Source organism: Schistocerca americana, chromosome 1 (assembly GCF_021461395.2).
Source record: "Schistocerca americana isolate TAMUIC-IGC-003095 chromosome 1, iqSchAmer2.1, whole genome shotgun sequence".
NCBI lineage: Eukaryota > Metazoa > Arthropoda > Insecta > Orthoptera > Acrididae > Schistocerca > Schistocerca americana.
This window is the reverse complement of record NC_060119.1, coordinates 812,863,823-812,883,681: the sequence shown is the minus strand read 5'-3', so window position 1 is coordinate 812,883,681 and position 19,859 is coordinate 812,863,823. Positions and strand designations below refer to the sequence as shown.

General features: G+C 44.4%; 1 protein-coding gene across 1 annotated transcript in view; it reads left to right on the top strand.

The window, feature by feature from the left end:
• Window positions 1-19,859, top strand: part of LOC124612888 (ralA-binding protein 1) — a 123,859-nt gene that overhangs the window by 40,878 nt on the left and 63,122 nt on the right. Inside the window, exon 4 of the mRNA XM_047141344.1 lies at window positions 18,481-18,683. Within this exon, the coding sequence (XP_046997300.1) occupies window positions 18,481-18,683 (203 nt within the window). The remainder of the gene's footprint in view (window positions 1-18,480; window positions 18,684-19,859) is intronic.

Genomic DNA, 19,859 nt, shown 5'->3' with positions numbered 1-19,859 from the left:
TTACCCTGCTAGTCATCAATTCACCATTGATGCAAAATATCTAGCGGCTTGACGCATTTTCTCATTTTTACTTGCAGGTGATAGACAAAGTGCATTTGTTGTCTCAGTCCATTCTTTTTCAAGATGCGGACTGCTTTCTGTGGATATAAAGCCAGTGGTTTGGGAATATCTTGGGCTGAGCAGAAAATTTTGATGCATGTTTCTCTTAAGCCATTGGCAATACCCAAATTTTGTCAGTCCCACCCCATTCCCTTTACCATGCAAGACAAACTAAAGGCTGAGTTGCAGTATTGGCGTGATTAGGGTGTTGTGGATGGGGTACAATGGAGGTAGAAGAGCTGGCATAGTTATCACAGTGTAATAGTGCATAAACCTGCCATGGGTGGCACAGGTGACACGTAGTATGGGCAGACCCATCGCGGAGGTGTTTACCTATGTCTGTAGGGCTAGTGCTTATTCAGAGTTTGACTACTGCGGGCTGCAACTAGCATATTGTGCCGTGTGTTGTGCTGAGTACTTAGCTGTCTGCACCAGCCATGCACTGAGTTCTTGTCATGCTCATCTTTACATGGGTTCATAATGACTGCTTCCTGTAGACTGACTCATTTCTCTCTCATGGACCCCCCTGTGGGCCTGGGGGTTAGAATAGGCCCGTAGTATTCCTGCCTGTCATAATAGGTGACTAAAAGGAGTCTCACACCTTTTGGCCTTTATGTGATGGTCCCCTGTAGGGTTTGGCCTTCATTTTTTCAAAATTTTCCCGAAGAGCAAGCCAATTGGGGAAGGGCGCCTTTCATGTTGCATCGTATCCATTGTGCATTGGGATGTTCAGCCCACTTTCTTGTCTTGGCATTGCAGTCCCGCTTATCCTCCATCTCTTGAGTGAGGATGTCTTCCTGGGTGCGTTTTCCTCCACCCACTATGCAGTGTCGTTTTCTGCGCTAATGATGACCATGGAATTCTTTGCAAATCATATCCAGCATGGTAGCCAGTCCATTATGGTGGGGCCACCATGTACCCTGTTGGTTGTAGCCCCCAGACTCCACAGGGATTGCTATGCTGGTGCCTTCGCTGTTAACTCCCCATGTATACCAAGGAGTAGATGGCCGTCACCCTGGAGCATCGGGACTCCCAGCAATGGCCATCCTGACAGATGGCCTCTGCTGTGGTTGGGTGGTGCCCGTGGGGAGGGCCTCTGGTCGGAGTGGGTGGCATCAGAGCGGATGATGCGTGATGAAGCGTACCACGTCACGACTTGCTGGTGATCAAACGCCAGCAGTCTCTAAGCATTCCAAGTCTCAGTACAATGCAAAGAAATATGATTCTAAATCGTTCCCCTCCCTGGCCACACAATGTGAAGAACGTCAGGCTAAGGATGGCAGCGAACCTTATTCGCCCTTGTACCTCGTGTGTATGAGAGCTGGTGGGGACTCCTTTGTCTCAATGAAGCCTGTTTTTTGTAGAGCATTTAGGGGACTAGTTTGGGACGAGGGGGGTGGAGGGCTTGTCCAAAATGGAATCAGGATCAGTCTTGATAAAAACGGCATCCTCTGCCCGGTCACAGGTATTACTTGCTTGTGACAAGCTGGGGGATGTTTCCGTTACCATCACGCCTCATAAGAGCTTAAATATGCTCCAGGGTATTATATTCCACAGGGACCTTCGTTTGCAGTCTGATGACGAGCTGCACACCAACTTAGAGCAACGAGGAGTTCATTTACTCTGGCACATCCATTGGGGTCCGAGGGATAACCAGGTTTCCATCGGTGCCTTCATTTTGGCCTTAGAGGGTGACTCATTGCCCGAGAAGGTCTAGGTGATGGTCTACCGCTTTGATGTCAAGCCATATATCGCTCCCCCAATGTGGTGCTTTAAGTGCTGGAAGTTCAGCCATATGTCTTACCACTGTACTTCCAGCATCACATCGAGATTGTGGACGTCCATCCCATCCCAATACTCAGTGTGCCCCACCTCCCATCTGTGTCAAATGCGGAGAGCATCATTCCCCTTACTCACCAGACCGCAGGATTTTACAGCAAGAAAGGAAAATCGTGGGATACGAGACCCTAGTCTGACTGACCTACACTGAGGCCAAGAGGAAATTTGAGCACCTACATCCTATGGCTATGACCTCCTCTTATGCCGCCGCTATGAGAACAGTTGTAGCCCATCAGTTCCACGAGTTCCAGTTGGCTCTCAGAGCCGGAGACTACACCTGCTCCCTTGATGGTGGGGGGCACTTCCTTCCCTGTTGCTCCCGCACCACCTACCTCGGGAGCACTGTCCCCCAACCATCAGGGATTTCAGTCCCCACTTCTCAGCCAGAGAAGCGTAAGTCTTCTTCAGCTCCTCTCGCAAGGAAGGGGTCCTTTGGGTCCCTCCCTTCCCAGGTTTCTGCTAGTGGGAAAGATGACACCTGCCAGTGACTGAAGTGCCCAAAAGCAGCTTCACAATCACCCTCAGTCCCAGAGACTGAATCAGTTAAGCCCTCGCAGCCAGAGAAACCCAAGGATCAGAGAGAGAAATCCAGAAAGAAAACCCCCAAGACCAAGGGAATTGCTGTGGCACCCACACCACCACTGCCTACAAGCTCTGCGTCTGAGGATGAGGTGAAGATTCTGGCATCCGCAGAGGACATAGATCTCGTCAGACCCTCAGAGACAATGGATATAGCCTGTTCAAGAAATAAGTCAGTGGCAGCAGGTGACCCTGTGGTGTAGACTGCCTCATTGAGTGTTTCATGCCTACCCGATCTCACAATCACGTCATCCTCCAGTGGAAATGCGGTGGTTTTTTCCACCACCTGGCTGAGCTATGGCACCTGTTAAGCTTTACACCTGCTTTCTTTATTGTCCTCCAGGAACCCTGGTTCCCAGCAATATGGGCCCCTGCACTTTGCGGCTACAGGAGATATTACAAGGACCATAGCAAATATAATAGTGTGAGGTGGAGTTTGCGTTGACGTCCTGAACTCTGTATGCAGTGAACCAGTGCCCCTTCAAACTCCTCTTGAAGCTGTGGCTGTCAGGATACAGATGACGCAGGAAATAACTGTCTGCAACGTATATCTCCCTCCAGATGGTGGAGTACCCTTGAACGTATTGGCTGCATTGATTGATCAACTCCCTAAACCTTTCCTACTTTTGGGAGATTTTAATGCCCATAACTCCTTGTGGGGTAGCACCACGCTTACTGGCCTTGGCAGAGAGGTCAAAAATTTATTGTCCCAGCTCGACCTCTGTCTCTTAAATACTGCGGCCGCCACACATTTCAGTGTGGGTCATGGCAGATACTTGGCCATTGATTCATCAATTTGCAGCCCAGGACTTCTCCCTTCTATCCACTGGAGAGCACATGACGACCTGTGTGGTAGTGACCGCTTCCCCATCTTCCTGTCACTCCCCCAGCATCATGCCCACGAACGCCTACCCAGAAGATGGGCTTTAAACAAAGCAGACTGGGTAGCCTTCACCTCTGCTGTCACTGTTGAATCTCCGCCATGTGGTGCCATCAATGTTGTGATTGAGCAGATCACTACGACGATAATTAATGCAGTGGAAAACATGATCCCTTGTTCTCTAGAGTGCCCCCGGTGAAAGACAGTCCCTTGGTCGTTGCCGGCAGTCATTGAGGCAATTAAAGAGCATTGGTGAGCACTACAGCGATATAAGCGGCATCCTTCCCCAGAGCACCTAATAGCCTTTAAGTGGCTCCTTGCCCGGGTTCGCTTGCTTATAAAACGATGGAAACAGGAGTGTTGGGAGAGGTATGTGTCGACCATTGGGTGCCATGTGTCACCTTCCCAAGTCTGGACGAAGATCAGACATCTTTTTAGGCACCAGCCCCCAAGAGGTGTCCCTGGCATTACCATCAATGGCGTGCTCTCTACCAACTACCCCCAGCCTTTTGCACCCTCAAATGGCAGATGGAAAGGAAAGTCCTCTTGTTCACTACTTACCACAGTGAACTCCGTAATTCCCCATTTACAGAGTGGGAGCCCCTCAGCACCCTTGCACATTGCGTCTTCCATAGCAATGGTGAGAGAGCACCATCATTCCAGTGCTAAACACCTGGTTGCCGTCTTTTTTGACTTACATAAAGCATATGACACAAGCTGGCGACATCATATTCTTGCCACATTGTATGAGTGGGGTCTTCGGGGCCCGCACCCGATTTTTATTCAAAACTTCCTGTTGCTTCATACTTTCTGTGTCCAAGTTGGTGCCTCCCATGGTTCCCCCTGTATTCAGGAGAATGGCATTCCACAGGGTTCTGTATTGAGTGTATCTCTATTCTTAGTGGCCATTAATGGCCTAGCAGCAGCTGTAGGGCCGTTGGACTCCCCTTCTCTGTATGCGGATGACTTCTGCATTTCGTATTGCTCCTCCAGTACTGGTGTTGCTGAGCGGTGCCTACAGGGAGCCATTTGCAAGGCACAGATTTCAGCTGCTAAGTCGTGTGTCATGCACTTCTGTTGGCATCGTGCTGTTCATCCGGAACCTGAATTTTATCTTAATGATGATCCACTCACTGTAGTGGAGATATATTGATTCTTAGGACTGGTTTTCGATGCCCTATTGACTTGGCTACCTCATCTTTGTCAGCTTAAGCAAAAGTGCTGGCAACACCTCAATGCTCTCTGCTGCCCGAGCAACACCAACTGAGGTGCAGATCACTCTATGCTGCTGCAGCTCTACAGAGCCCTTGTTCAATCCTGCCTTGATTATGGGAGTCTGGTTTATGGTTTGGTGGCACCCTCAGTGTTGCATTTACTCGACCCAGTGCACCACTGTGGCGTTCGCCTAGTGACTGGAGCTTTTAGAACCAGTCCAGTGACCAGTGTCCTGGTGGAGGCTGGAGTCCCTCCATTGCGGATCTGACCTGCACAACTGCTCGCCAGTTATGTTGCACACGTTCGTAGATCTCCTGAGTATCCGAATTACCATCTCCTTTTCCCACCCACGGCAGTTCATCTCCTGCATCGGCGGCCCAGGTCATGGCTCACGATTGCGGTTCGCGTCCGATCCCTTCTCTCCAAACTGGCATCCTCCCCTTTACCATCGCTCCTTGAGGTCCACTCACATACACCTCCATAGTGTACACCTCGGCTGAAGCTATGTCAGGACCTTTTGCATGGCCCTAAGGACTCTGTTAACCCCGCTGCTCTCCACTGTCACTTCCTCTTGATTCTTGACGTGTTCTGGGGCTCTGAAGTTGTTTATACCGATGGCTTGGTGGCTGATGGTAATGTTTGCTTTGCGTATGTCCACTGTCCACAGAGGCCATATTGAACAGCATTCCTTGCCTGCTGGCTGCAGTGTATTCACTGCAGAGCTTGTGGCCGTATCTCATGCACTTCAGTACATCCATTCCTGTTCTGGTGAGTCGTTTCTTCTCTGTTCTGACTCCCTGAGCAGCTTATGGGCTATTGACCAGTACTACCCTTGCCATCCCTTGGTAGCGATCATCCAGGAGTCCATCTTTGCCCTGGAACGGTCCAGTTGTTCAGTGGTGTTTGTGTGGACTCCAGGACACGTCAGAATCCTGGGCAACAAACTTGTTGATGGGCTGGCCAAAAAAGGCTACATGTAAACTGCTCCTGGAGATGGGCATCTCTGAAACTGACCTGCGTTCTGTCTTTCGCCGCAAGGTTTTTTGGCTTTGGGAGACGGAGTGGCATAACAGTATGCACAACACACTGTGTGTCATTAAGGACACTGCAAATGTATGGAATTCTTCCCTGTGGGCTTCTTGCAGAGAATCAGTTGTCCTTTGTCGGCTCTGCATTGACCATACATGGCTCACAAATGGTTACCTCCTCCTCCGTCATAAGGACCCACCTCAGTGTCGCTGTGGCTCCCAAATAACAGTCATCCACCTCTCGCTGGACTTGCTCCACTTTTAGCTGCTCTGTGGTGGACTTTTAACTTTCCCAGCACCCTTCCTTTGGTGTTGGGCGACAATGCCTCAACAGCAGCTTTAGTTTTACATTTTATTCATGAATGTGGGTTTTATCATTTGATCTGAGTTGGAGCACATGTCCTTTGTTCCTCTTTGTCCTCCACCCTATGGCTTTTAGGGTGGAGGTTTTAATGTGTCACAGAGTGGCTGACTTCTCCTTTTTTATTCTCATGGTCAGCCAGCCATGGTAATCTGCTTTCTTGTTTTTAATCTCTTCTCCCTGTTTCTTGTGTGTCTCTGTGGTTTTGTCCATTAGAGTGTTTGTTATCCATCTGTCATTTTTCTGGTTCTTCCTTTCTCCTGTTATTGTGCCATACGTCATCTTTGTTTTCTTCTTTCCCTTGGGTAATTGATAATTGTTCTACTGGGAACAAGGGACTGATGACCTTGCAGTTTGCTCCCTCCTCCCTTCCCCCCTTCTAAACCAAACAACCAGCCAACCAACCAACCAACCAACCCTCTCATGGGGTTCTGTTCCCCAGCTATTATCAAGCCACTGTCAGGCCATAAAGTATCTGCACCTATGGTGTAGTGAAGTGGTTTGTCATGCCTGTGTAGATACTGAAGTTTGTATGTGTGGCCGCATTGCGGATGAGAGCACCAGAACAGTTAACTTTGTTACGTCTGTTTTGATGTGTCCCTTCTTTGTGTAGTGGTTGTACATGGTATGGATCATTGAACTTGGTCCAAGGTCATATTTACTCATGGCATTGCACTCATTGATTGCTGTACAAATGAGGAAAGTTCCAGAAACTCAATCTCTTGGTGGAGATGCTGGATCTCACTGCCAATGTTGCGTAATAGTTTATGCCTGTGTCTCATGACAATGTTGTATTATTATGCGGAGCATGGAAAATACTTGTCTGATGTGAAACCACTGTAATGAAACTACTATTGTTACGTTACGTGGGGAAGACAGTGAAATTTTCCTGGAGCGCAAATTTTCAACATCGAAAAGAGATTATTTGATTTAAACAAAAAACCTCAAAAATTTGTTGTTATTTTTGTATTCCATAGGCCTCAAGAAACGTGTGATCATGGGGGTGTTTCTTACTGATCACATTGGCCCCCACCACTCAAAGAATTACTTTGAGACAAATGCAAATGTTTACTGCTAGAATAGTTTCCAAAACATTACACTTTAGTAATTAGTTCTGCAGTGACACTTATATAGTTCAGTTGATTTCTTATATGTATCTTAGTTTGGTGTAACTTGGAGTAATCTGCTTCCTCCTCCTCCTGCTGCTGCTGCTGCTGCTGCTGCTGAAGTAGTCGTTTTCTCAGTCCATTTCATCTGCTAACTGGATCAAGTTATTTGAATTCCATGAAATAATCCAGGTACTAAGTCGCTTTTATAGTGGTTTATTTATGACAAGCTGCACCATTTCTTCTTAGTGGGAGCCTACTCCACATAACAGGCTACATAGTCACAATACTGTATTACAACAATTACATGATTGCACAGACGTGCGAGACAGTGGTTGCGTCTCAAAACTGTCTCCAACTGGCCATTCTTGAGTCTTCCGCTCTTCCTATTTATATGTTTATTAACAATCAAGTCAACAAAACTACACCATAAATTTATTAAATTAGCAATTAAAAGTTCAACATTTTTATGAGTAACTATCCACAAAACCTTGCTTATTTCATGCTGAAACTGGCAATTGCAATAGAAAAGACTTTTACATTGAATATACATCATATTATATAAAATACTGAAAGGTAACACAATGTTAACCTAAATTTTCTTAATTATGGCTTCATTTGTACAAGCAAAATATTGTGAACATAAATTGGACTAGCATGACCTACTAGTAACCAAATGGAATAATAAATTTTATGAGATTTAATAAATTACCAAAATCACTTATTAGATACCATGGGAATTACAGAATTTTCAAAATAGGAATGTAAAAACAAAAGGGTTCTTTTATTTCACTACTCTTATTTAGGGGTATTGATAAAATGAGCACCCACGTATGATGATGATAACTTTTATTTAACAAAACTACAGGAGCACAGTTTGACAAAAATGAACATATCATACAATGAACAAACAACACTTTCAAAGAACAAAAGTCGAATTCTATGGATCAGTAACTTATTCTCACAACATGATTAGCTGATCTAACAATGTGGCAGTTTCAAGTGTTTACTCATACCGAGTATATCTGTCATGTATTAACTTATTGGACACTTGTTTTGGAGGACAATGATTCAAATCTCTGTCCGGCTATCCATATTTAGCTTTTCTAGTGATTTCCCCAAATCTCTTAATGCCAGGATGGTTTCATTGAAAAGGCCCTGCCAGTTTCCTTCCCGATCATTCTGCATTCCGAGTATGTGTTCTGTCTCTAATTACATTATTGTTGACAGGACTTTAAACCTCAATCTTGCTTCTTCTTCTTCTTTTAGAGTATGTGAGCATTAGAATTTTCATGAGGCTCTTTCCTGTAATACTGGAATTGTGGACAAGTCAGAATTCTCTCTAGGCCTGACTGAAATATTTTTAGAGCTATGGGCTGTTGATAAAAATGTAGACATCTACATCCATTGTCCCCATGCATCTTTTTACCTGGCATTTCAGCCTCCATTCTGAGTTCATCTGGAACTGGCTGCCCAATGATTCTACGAAGATGACAGATTATCAATATGCAAGAATTTTTAGTATCATATCCAAGAGTACAATTGCAGAAATGTTCCATTTGATAGGAGAAACTAATTTCCTTCCTTCATATAAGCTTGTGCTCTGTCCCCCAATGACCTTCTCTGTGATGGAATGATAAACCCTTATATTCCTTTTAAACAAATAATTGCTTGTAGGTTCTGTGGATAAACTCCAGGAATTGTTTTGATAACTCATGTTTGGTGAACTATTGTTATGTGTCTGGAAGCTGAACTGTTATATGTGTTGACAGAAGAAGACTGAAAGATTCATGTTTATTTTTCCAGCAAACTGTGAAAGAGAGCTTGCTGTCTGGAGCTATACTTAATTATGTTTTTGTCCATCCGTGCACATACACCTTCACCTGCACCCCCTCCCCCCCCATTCCACCCACCACACATGTCCACTCCTCCACCTCCTTAATTTGAGGAAGAAATATGTGAAAATATATGCATTATATGGAAACTAATCATGTACTGTGGTAAAACCAGAAAGGAATATAATCTAAGCATTTGAGATGTGGTGTTACAGAAGGATTCTAAAAGTTAGGTGGATGGCAAGGAAGAGCATATGTGGAAAACGCTGACAAGAAGAAAGGACTCAATGATGGGACGTATGTTACATCAAGGAATATCTCCAGTACTTCTAGAGGGAGCCATGACCTGCTCATTTAGCATACTGTGCAGCACACTATTTGTGAGTGTGTGGTGAGCCAGACATGGACTGAATCTGTGCGGTGGATTAATGACTGTATACTGGAACACTGGTCAGCCTGATTGTGGGTTTAGGCTGTTTCCCATGCTTGTTTGGTCAAGTTTTGGTCTGGTCCTGAAATTTCATCTTAAAGAATACAATACACAGACAGTTAAAATACGAGAACACACAGAGAATGGTATACATGATTTGCAGACGGATGGTGAACACACCTTTCCTCCCTTATGTTACTTTGGTATGGTGTCAGGTAGGCTGTTCATCTTCAAAGTTAAATTGTACAATAAAATCTCCCAAATTCTGATAGTAATGAACCCTGTACTAGATGAGACAAACACACACAGTATTTATTATAGCTTTTGAGCTCTTGCTCTTACTCTTTTTCTTGTACAAGTACATACATTCACACACAAAGCCACCTAAATGTGCACACTCGTGACTGTGGCAAGACTGTTGATTACTGATAGCTGGTGGGTGGACACATGGAGGTGGGAAGGGTAGGGAAGGATGCACAAGGCAAGGAGAGGGTAGTGTTATAACTCCGAACACAATATGACATGGTCATGAGGAACCATCAGCTATTTATTATGTGACAGCATGACAGCATAAACATAAGTAGTCCAATACAGTTTAGCAGCATGTACAAGACATCCCACTGCAAGAGAAGACACTACAGGATCATTGAGAGGCTTAGCTGTGTTGCTGGTGTGTGGCCTGGGCATTGACAGAGTAGCCACAGACCGCATAGGGAGGGTGGCAGGCATGGTGCAGGCGATGTGCTGCCCACAGTGAATGACAGTGGAGTTAGAAAGTGAATAATATCAGACAAAGTACATGACTGACTGAGCAGTCAAGGTGTGGCAGTATTTATGGCAGCCATGAGGGACATTATTGGCCGGGGTGGTGACACGGTGGCACACTTACTAGACAAGTGTAGCACTGCACTGACTCAACCATCGAGAGCCATTTGTTTCAGCTGGCATCCAACTTCAGTGTGGCCTGATACCAGATCCCTCACCCCAGAATGGGTGCATACAGGCAGAAATGTCCCGGACTGTGTTGGCGGTGTCCATCAGAACATTACTGGAGATGGGCGATCCAGGGGGAACCACTGATCCACAGGGAGACAGAGGGGAGGGCTGGGGCAACAATGGGACATCTGCAGTAGCTGCTTGCGGTTCTGGTCATCATGCCGCATTGGCACCAGAGGACAGTGAAAGGGGGAGCAGAGAGGATGCTTGTGTCCTTGGCCTAAGCTGGTTGTGGCGATGGCGCTCGAGCTGATGACGTAACTTGTCACTTGTGGATGGACACTACTATTGCTGGTTTCCAAACCTCAACAGTCCCATAGGAGTATGCCCGCACTGCCGTGCCAGTGATGTAACATCTGGAGGGACAGGAGTGAGGTTCTGACAGTGATAGTGACAGCAGATGAAGCAAGGTCGTAGACTGGTGACCATGGAGAAGCTTCGCAGGGCTATGATTGTTAATTGGTGTGGTGCAATAAGTGCTCAAAAACAAAATAAGGGCAGCCATAGTGGCACGGAGGATTCAATACCCTTCTTCCTCTGCTGATTAAAAGTCCAGACCAGATGTTCAGCATCACCATTAGAGGAAGGATGGAACAAAGGACTACAGATGTGTTTGATTCCATAGGCGGTGCAGAAGCCCTTGAAGGCAGAGGCTGTGAACTGTGGGCCATTGTCAGAGACTAATGTGCGAGGCCACCCTTCAATGGCCAAAACTTGGGCTAAGGCTGTAAGGGTGGCCTCAGCCGTGGCGGATGCCATGCATATGACATAGGGGTACTTCAAGTGAGCACCCACAATGAGCAACCACATAGAACCCAAAAATGGGCTGCAAAATTGAGATGGATGCAGTCCCGAGGAGGCTGCCAGGGGGTAAAGAACAGAAAGGGTGCCGACTGGTGGTGGGCTCATGCTGCACAACTACAGACCACCTTTTGGATGTCGCCATTGATCCTGGGACAGTACGCATGCATGTCAGCATCTTCATGCGGGACATGCCCCAATGACCCTGGTGGAGCAAACTCAATACCCGATGATGCAATTACACCATTATAACCACTCGGTGTGCATCCTTCTCAGTATCGAAAAGATTAATGCCAGCCACAACTGACTGGCCGTGAGAAAGTCATTTCCAAGGGTGGAGCTCTGTCGTCAAACGATGAATGAGATAATGGAGTCAGCCATGGGTTGCATAATGAAGGGCCTGTCACTTGGACATAAGGGGAAAACCATCCAACATATGTTGACTCTCAGCATCAATGTAGAAGCAGAGCACCTCCTGTTGGTCAAACTCTGGGTCTGGGCCAACCAGTAGAAGGAAAAATGAATCAGCATTAAAATGCTGGGCTCTCAGCTTGTACTGGATAGTACGATTGTAGGCACTGAAGAACAATACCCAGCACTGAAGGCATATGCGCCCTGAGTAATGCCAACAATGGCTTGTGAATTGGAATTAGAGAGCACTGTGTTCTGAAAAGGTATACATGAAATATCTTGACTGTGAACACTATTGCCAAGGCCTTCTTTTCGGTCTGTGAATAGTTGCACTGTGCTGGGGTCAAGGTCTTGAATGCATTTGCAATAGGCTGTTTGGAACCATCCCTATTCCTGTGTGCCAAGACTTCTCCAATACCATATGCGGATGCATGGGTGGCCGCTACCAATGGGTGGTCAGGAGAAAAGGGCATGAGGCAGGGTGTGAATGTCAGCATAGTTTTAAATTTGACAGAAGTCTGGTTGCCGGAAGGGGTTGAGGTAGAAGGGACCCCATTTTTATGCACTGCTGAGAGATTGTGCAATGTGGGCTGCCTGGGTAAGAATTTAGCATAATAGTTAAGCTTGCCCAAAAACGCTTGTAATTTAGGGTAAGTTTGTCAGGTGAGGTAAAGAAGTGATTGTGGCGAAGTTCTGATTGGGAGACCAGATACTCTCTTTGGAGAGCCAGTGCCCCAAGTACTCCACTCCTGGCTGAAAAAATCTGCACTTCTTCAAACAACAACACAGGCCTGCTTCCTGCAGGGTCATGAGCAGGGTACAAAGGTTTGCCAAATGCACTTGGTGAGAGGATCCTGTGACAATAGGTCATACAAGTAATTGAGACAAGCCAGAATATGCCACATCAGCTGTTCCAGAAATTGCTGGAATATTGCAGGGGCTGAGGAAATGGCAAAGGCGAGTCACTTGTACATATTCCACCCAAACGGCATGTTAAGAATGACAATGTTCCGAGATGCTTTATCTAAGGGCTGTTGGAGGTATGCATCAGCGAGGTTGATCTTGGAAAAATACTCCCCATCAGCCAGTTTCATAAGGAGATCTTCTTGCTGGGGAATAGGATAGGTTCCTATCTGTGACTGAGCATTGATGGTCATCTTGATATCACTACACAGGCAAAGAGACTCGTTTGACTTCCAGATGATGTCTAGGGATGTGGCCCAAGTTCTAGATTTGACAGGTCTGACAACCACAGCTGCTTGCAGACAATCGAGCCCACGAGGTCGCCACAATCAGTGTGGTGCAGTAAAAATGAGGTGTGGTATCTGGCCAAAGGCTGATGTGCACCTGAAAGTCTGAAGCTCAACCCAAATCTGATTGAAAGAGAGACGGAAACTCTGTGCAGATGTTGTCCAGTTCCTGGAAAAGGACTGCAGTGGAAACCACCTTGACTTCATCCAAGACAAAAAATCCAAACACCGTGAAGGTGTTGAGGTCAAAAATGGTGGTAGCTGACAAATGGTCAATGACAAAGAGCATCAAAAGCCGGGTAACATATTTTTAAGTTGCCACAGTTGAGAACTACCCATGAAGAAGACTCATTCCATCTCCATAGGCCACCTAAATGTGGAGGATGATGACAAGTCAGGTGAACACAGTCAGACATAAGTTGCCTGATTGATCAAATAAACGGTGGCCTGAGTGTCCACTTGAAAATGGATGTCCTGGTGGGACATGCAAAGGATGAGAAACAATTTCTGCGTTAAGGGTCGCCGTTGGGGACTACTGATCACGGCACATATACCGTGTCCTGGTGTGGTCATGGCACTGGGTGGGACGGATTATGTGGCTGTGACATACTGAGTGGAGGTGCCCCAACTTCTGGACAGTCTGCTCGGGAGTGAGAGAAAAAACACTGCGGCCCCCATAGCCATCGTCAAGGAGTGACTGGTGGCTCAGAAGTCATAGAGACATCTGACAAAGACGAATCACGACATTGCTGCAATCTGGCGGTCATCCTACGATGACGACGCTGGGGTGGCGCACATGGTGGTGCATGAACTGCCGCCACTTGCGGCCTTGCCATGAGATGTTTGTTAGCCACCTGTACAATTTCAAATAAATGAGTGGTGCGCAAATGTCCTCTAATGATGGTTTATCTTGTTTCAGCATCACCATGTCAAGCTCTGAGTCAGGCTCCAGTTGAATCACCAGATCATGAATCAAGGAATCGGTGTAGGAAGCCTTGGTTAACCCAAGTAAAATCACATTTTCGGCTAAGTCCTTGTAAGTCAGTGACCCATGAGTGGTATGATTGTCCGAGCTGTTTATAATATTGATGAAATACCAGCATGGAGGGAACCACATGGTACTGCTAGGAATAATAATTAGTCAGCAGACTGCAGATCTCCTGAAAGAAGAGGGTGACAGGGTCAGACAGAGGTGCCAATTTTTGGAAGAGAAAAAAATGTGTCTGGGATTGCCCGAGACAGAAAGAGTGACTGCTGCAATGAACCGTCTGTGTGTGTCGAGTGCAGGAAGCTCTGGTCCTTGGGGCGCAACGGCCTCCTACACACACAACTTGTCTGCTAAGAGCTGAAGCAACTTTTTTAACAAGTCTGTCTGTATCTTCTACAGGTGCATCAGCTGCTGGTGTTGCTCAAGCTGCCTAATCAGTTTAGCTTCCATACTATGAAATAACTTCCTTTTTCCTCATCACCAATTGCTATATCTGTGAGTCACTGGATACCGGTGCACACATTAGTGAGCAGGTGAGAATGATGACAATGCTAAGAGGAAAGATGGGATTCAAACCCGTGTCGGAATTGAGCAACAGGGCAGATGAACAGCAGACCTGACAAAACAAGAGCAAGGCTACAACAAAATGCAACAAACCTTCATCAGCATTCTGAAAAGATTGAGCCAAAAATTGAGGACCAGTGTCTGATACCCCATTGATGGAAAAAAATTGATGGCAAGTACCTTGACTGTCATGTCTGCTGTGATAGGTGGACAGTGAACAACATAAGGAAACTTAGAAAAGGTATCAGCAACCAACCAAAAAGTGTCTATAAAGTTCCATCAAAGTCAGTATGGATTCTTTCCCAAGGAAGCGGGGGTGCTGTGAAAAAAGAGTGTGTGGTGCTGTCTGTTAATTTGGACACTTGAGGCAGGCTGTGATCGAGCACTCCATCTTGCAGTCTATACCAGTCCAAAACATGTGCTGGCATGCCTATTGTCTAGTGCACAAGGCTCCCCAATAACCTGAAGTAACAGGTTGAGAACTTCCCAATGCAGTGCTGCTGAAATTACAACATGAGAAGTACCCCTTGCAACCAACATGAGAATAAAACCATCTAACAAGGAAAGATGGTGACAGAATGCATAGAAGTTCCACAACAGGTTGGATGCTCGGCTTGGTGTAAAACAAGGCTGGTAATTGGGAAACCATCAATAGTCTGTCTCTCTTCCATGTCAGGTTGAGAACACAACAGTTTCTCCTGATCAAACAACAGACAGGGCCTCATGGGAACCGAGACAAAGCATATGAATTTATATGCTGTGACACAGGACAGAAATGACTCTTGCAATTATATAATGACAAAAATAAGGCTTAACGTTGAATGCGGTGAGCAGCTTTGTCAGGTAAAGCATCTAAAGGGTGAAAAGAGTAAACTAAAGTTTTGTGATCCATGACTAAGTGGAACTTTGTACCGTATAAGAACATATGAAATTTCTCTGTGGTATAAATGATTGCAAGGGCTTCTTTTTCAGCTTGTGAGTAATGCTACTGAGATGCATTGAGTGTTTTGGATGCAAAGACGATAGGTTGCTCACAGCCATCCAGATGACAATGGGCCAGAACCACCCCCATCCCATACTGACGTGCATCTGTGGCCAAGACTAAATATTTTCCAGGTTGAAAAGCTGCAAGGCAAAGTATGGAGTGTAACTTGTTTTTAAGTTAATTAGATGCATGTTCACAGGCTGGCAATCACTTGAAAGGAATATTTTTGTGAAGCAACTGGTGGGGAGGATGAGCCAGAGTGGCTGCACCTGGTATGAACCTGTGATATTACACTGTTTTACCAAGTAATGCCTGTAGTTTCTGCATATTGGTTGGGTGAGACAAAGCCATAATAGTGGTGACATGTCATCCCAGGAATCGAACATCCTGTCTGGGCAGTTCATGACCGAGTTGCACAGTAGATGGTTGAAAGCAGTAAATCAGTTATTGAAGTCATTTGTATTGTGGTGTGTAGCATGGTTGGAAACTGGGTGGTCAGATCTGCAGTTTGCCACAGTTTGGATGTTGCCATTCATGCGTGTAGACAGTTCATTACTTGTCATGCCCACTCAGGCTGCTGCACAGCAACTGCAGCATAGCTGATATACGACATGGCTGCTTTCACCCATAGCCCTGCCCTTTGTAAGGCACAAAATGCCCTTGACTGGACTGCAGTAGAACACGTTAGGTGGGTGTGTGGAGCAGGTCTCTACCTTACTACTTCGCCTCATATGTAATGGAAAGCAGGAGTTGTCAAAATAATGCTGACAACCATACCAGAGCCTCTATTGACACACAGTATCCTACCAGTTCATCTATAAACAGATCATCCATGCCATCTCATTCTCTGACAGCAGTACACCTGTTAACCATCTGCTAACCAGCACTCCTTTCATTACTCAGTATTTCCCTGGCCATGAAAAGTTCAACCACATTCTTCATCAGGACTTTGATGACCTCTTGTTGTGTCCTGAAATGAGGGATATCCTATCCACATCATCCAAAGTTGTGTTCTGCCACCAACCAAACCTACAGAATATCCTTCTCCATCCCTGTTCCCATCCCTGTCCCCCGGGTCGTTCCCTTGTAATTGGCCCAGATGCAAGACCTGTCCCATACACCCACCAACCACCACCTGCCACAATCCAGTAACATGCATTTCTTACTCTACAAAAGGCAGGGCATTCAATGCATCAGAACACAAAATACTTCGACACCTGCTTCACTTGGTAAGCCATTTGGATACAGCATTCCAGCGGTAGTTTCTCTATCCTAAGCAGGTGGGAATTGTCTCTCAGGCATATCCTACACTCTCGCATTTCCCCTGGCCCTAAACCTCCACTAGCCTATTTTCCACTGCCTCATTTTACCTTTTTGCTTCTCTCTTCTGTCCACATCATTCCTCTCATGTCCAGATCATTTTCTGTCTTTCCACACCTCTCTTGTCTCCCCACCACCACTTAGAATCATCTGCCCCCCCCCCCCTCACCTTCCCTCTCCCCCCCTTTTCCTCTACTCATTCTTTCTCTCTTCCCTACTTATCTCCCTCCTCATCCACTTCTCCCTCTCTCTACCTCATATATGTTCTACCCTCTCACGTTATTGCGCTGCCCACTCATTCTTTCTCTCTTCCCTACTTATCTCCCTCCTCATCCACTTCTCCCTCTCTCTACCTCATATATGTTCTACCCTCTCACGTTATTGCGCTGCCCCTAAGTTTGCCTCGCACAATCCTGATGCCTCCTCCTCATCTCGAGCATTCTTTCACACCCCCTTCCTGTCTCCAACTTCCCAGGCAATTACTATCAATGATCAATAGTCAGCTTGTGTGTGTGTGTGTGAATGTATGTACTTCTTCTAGAGAAAGAGGAAGAGCTTGAGTGTTTGCTGTTGTGTTTTCCTATGGGCAACACATCGGTCAGCTATATGTGAGCAGTTGCCGTACCTCTGTTTTGTGTATTGTTAAATCCAAGAATTTCCATTGTTATTATACAAATAAAAATTTACATTTTATGAACTCAGTTTACTGTGAAATAACATTTCTTGTGGGGTTCTCAGTGAATGGGCTGCACTAATCGGCTTACTGTATCAGTGTTCCTACTTTAAGGAACCCATCACCAATAAAAAAACATATGTAACCTGTTGGATGTGCTACGTGTCACTGATGCTGTGCTGCTTGCTAATTATCAGTTGTGGTGAAAATTTGTTTGGGTTGAAAATTTGTTTATTACATCAATACTCACTGGGTTTTTATGCTAATTGAAATGGCAGTGAAATTCTTTTAAATGAAGCAGAATATTTACTAAGCTTTCTGTTGTCAATGTTCCATAGAATTTGTTTTCACATGTTCTAATGACTTAAATCCATGACCATGCAAAAATAAACTGTTTAGAAGAAACACTATAGTGAAAGAATTTGTCAGTGTAATAACTAGTCTTTCACCTAGTACATACAATTATGTTAATGGAAACAATTTAAACATAATATTTTTCCCTAGAGGATAAGGAAGTCGAGATTAGTACTTCATAACAAAAAAGTTATTTACAATCAGTGCAGCATGTATTCTGCACAGAGTAAGAGAACTTATTCCATACAAGTCATTGTTCAACAGTTAAAGCAATTAAGTTGAAATCTGAGGTGTGCAAATTGTTGGACCTTAAATAACACTTCCTCATATGGTATACTCTTTTTTGGCATATAGTACTCATTAGACATGTTTATATAGCAGCAAATTAGACAATTTTTCATTGTATCAGTACACATCTATTTGCATCATTATAAAAAACATGAGATGCACACTCTCTCAGAGCTGAGCATAACTCATTTTCATTGCATTGCATTGTCTTGGCCTCTACATTAAAATATCACCTAATTTGGAAGTTCAAGATATCTGTTCTTTCCACTATAATTTTTCATTTGCCTCATTTTTTTATGATGAGTGGTGACCTTTCCAACCTTTTCTGAGGTTACTTTATTAGCAATTGAATGGCAACACTGTTTAATTCATTCATTGTAGAATTTAATTGAAAAGGAAATAACTGAAGAATTTAAGTTCAAACTAAAGGCACTTGCATGTGCATAAGAAAAATTTTTCTTGTTTTTTCTTTTTACAGAAGCCCATCCAAGTCTAAGAAGTCTAAATCATTTAAATTTCCGAGCAAGAAAGAGAAACGGGAAAAATCAAGAGAAAAGGAAGTCAAAGAAAAGGAAAGAGACTCTGAAAAAGAAAAAAAGAAGGAAAAGGAAACAAAAATGAAACTGAAATTAAGGGAACGCAAAAAATCAAAACATTTGGAAGATGGTTCAATCTTTGGTGGTAACCTATATTTCACATCATATAAAACCTACTTATGACAGTTTAATACCTATTGTCATATCTTTCTCTCCTTACACTGAACTCTTTTCTCATCCTCTTAAACCGTATGAGGTTCTAAAACCATGCTGTATGCCTCTTACATGCCTTTGTTCTCATTTAATCCAGATATCTTTTTCCCTGAACTGTTGAAAAATGAATGTATACCAGAGTCACTGCTTGTTTAATGTGGTTAATATGGGGTCCCCCAGTGATATTTGTTAGCTGTGCTCAGTATGCCTGCTGCTATCTAAAAAGTTCACCATTGTGATAGATTTTTATCATATCAAATGGACGTCATTAGTCCAAAGGTAATGAATTACATTGAAACTGTTGTGCAACTTAAAAATTATTGCCAGATGACATCAAATGAAACAGTTATAATTAATTTAACTGTGTGTTTATCACAGGTGTGATCTACATAGTCAGGGTCCCTGTTTTAGTTTGCACAATTGCTTTTCATCCAGGCTTGTTTGTTGCATTCTTGGAGTCATGCAATCTCTTGTCTTTCTCTTCATATTTTCACATATAATTCTGAAACACACCTTATTTTAAATACTGTACCCTAATAATTTATTATAAATTGTTCTTTTTGTGTGTGTGAAGTTTACTGCAAATTGGTACTGTCTCAGCACAGTCTGACTTTTCATGTGTTTGCTCTAAACATTTGTGACATTAACCAAAAGTATTTATGTGTGTGCCATCCATGTATTTGAATGTGATAAATCCATTCTGTTTCAGTATAGCTTCATTTATAATATAGTGACTGATTCATTAATAAGCCACTTTATGTAGTACTAATTGTTTGTGATAAGTTAAAACTGCAAAACAAACCAAGTACTGAAGGCAGACAGACACCTCTTTCCTGGACAGTACTCCCTTAATTGAACTGTCTGAGCTAACATCAGTGCAGTACTTCAGCTAGTCATTGGCACTTATGCATTCCGTTAAAACTCTATGGAAGCCCTCCTACCATGTAGAAATGACAAGACTGGCAAACAGCTTTACGATATCACACTTACTAGCTCACGTGAACTTCCACACAGAGAAGCCTGCCCTGCTGCTCATTATTCAGTCACTGAGCATTGGAATGATTAATTGCAGCTGTTCTTCATTAGTTACAATTACCAGTTATTGTTA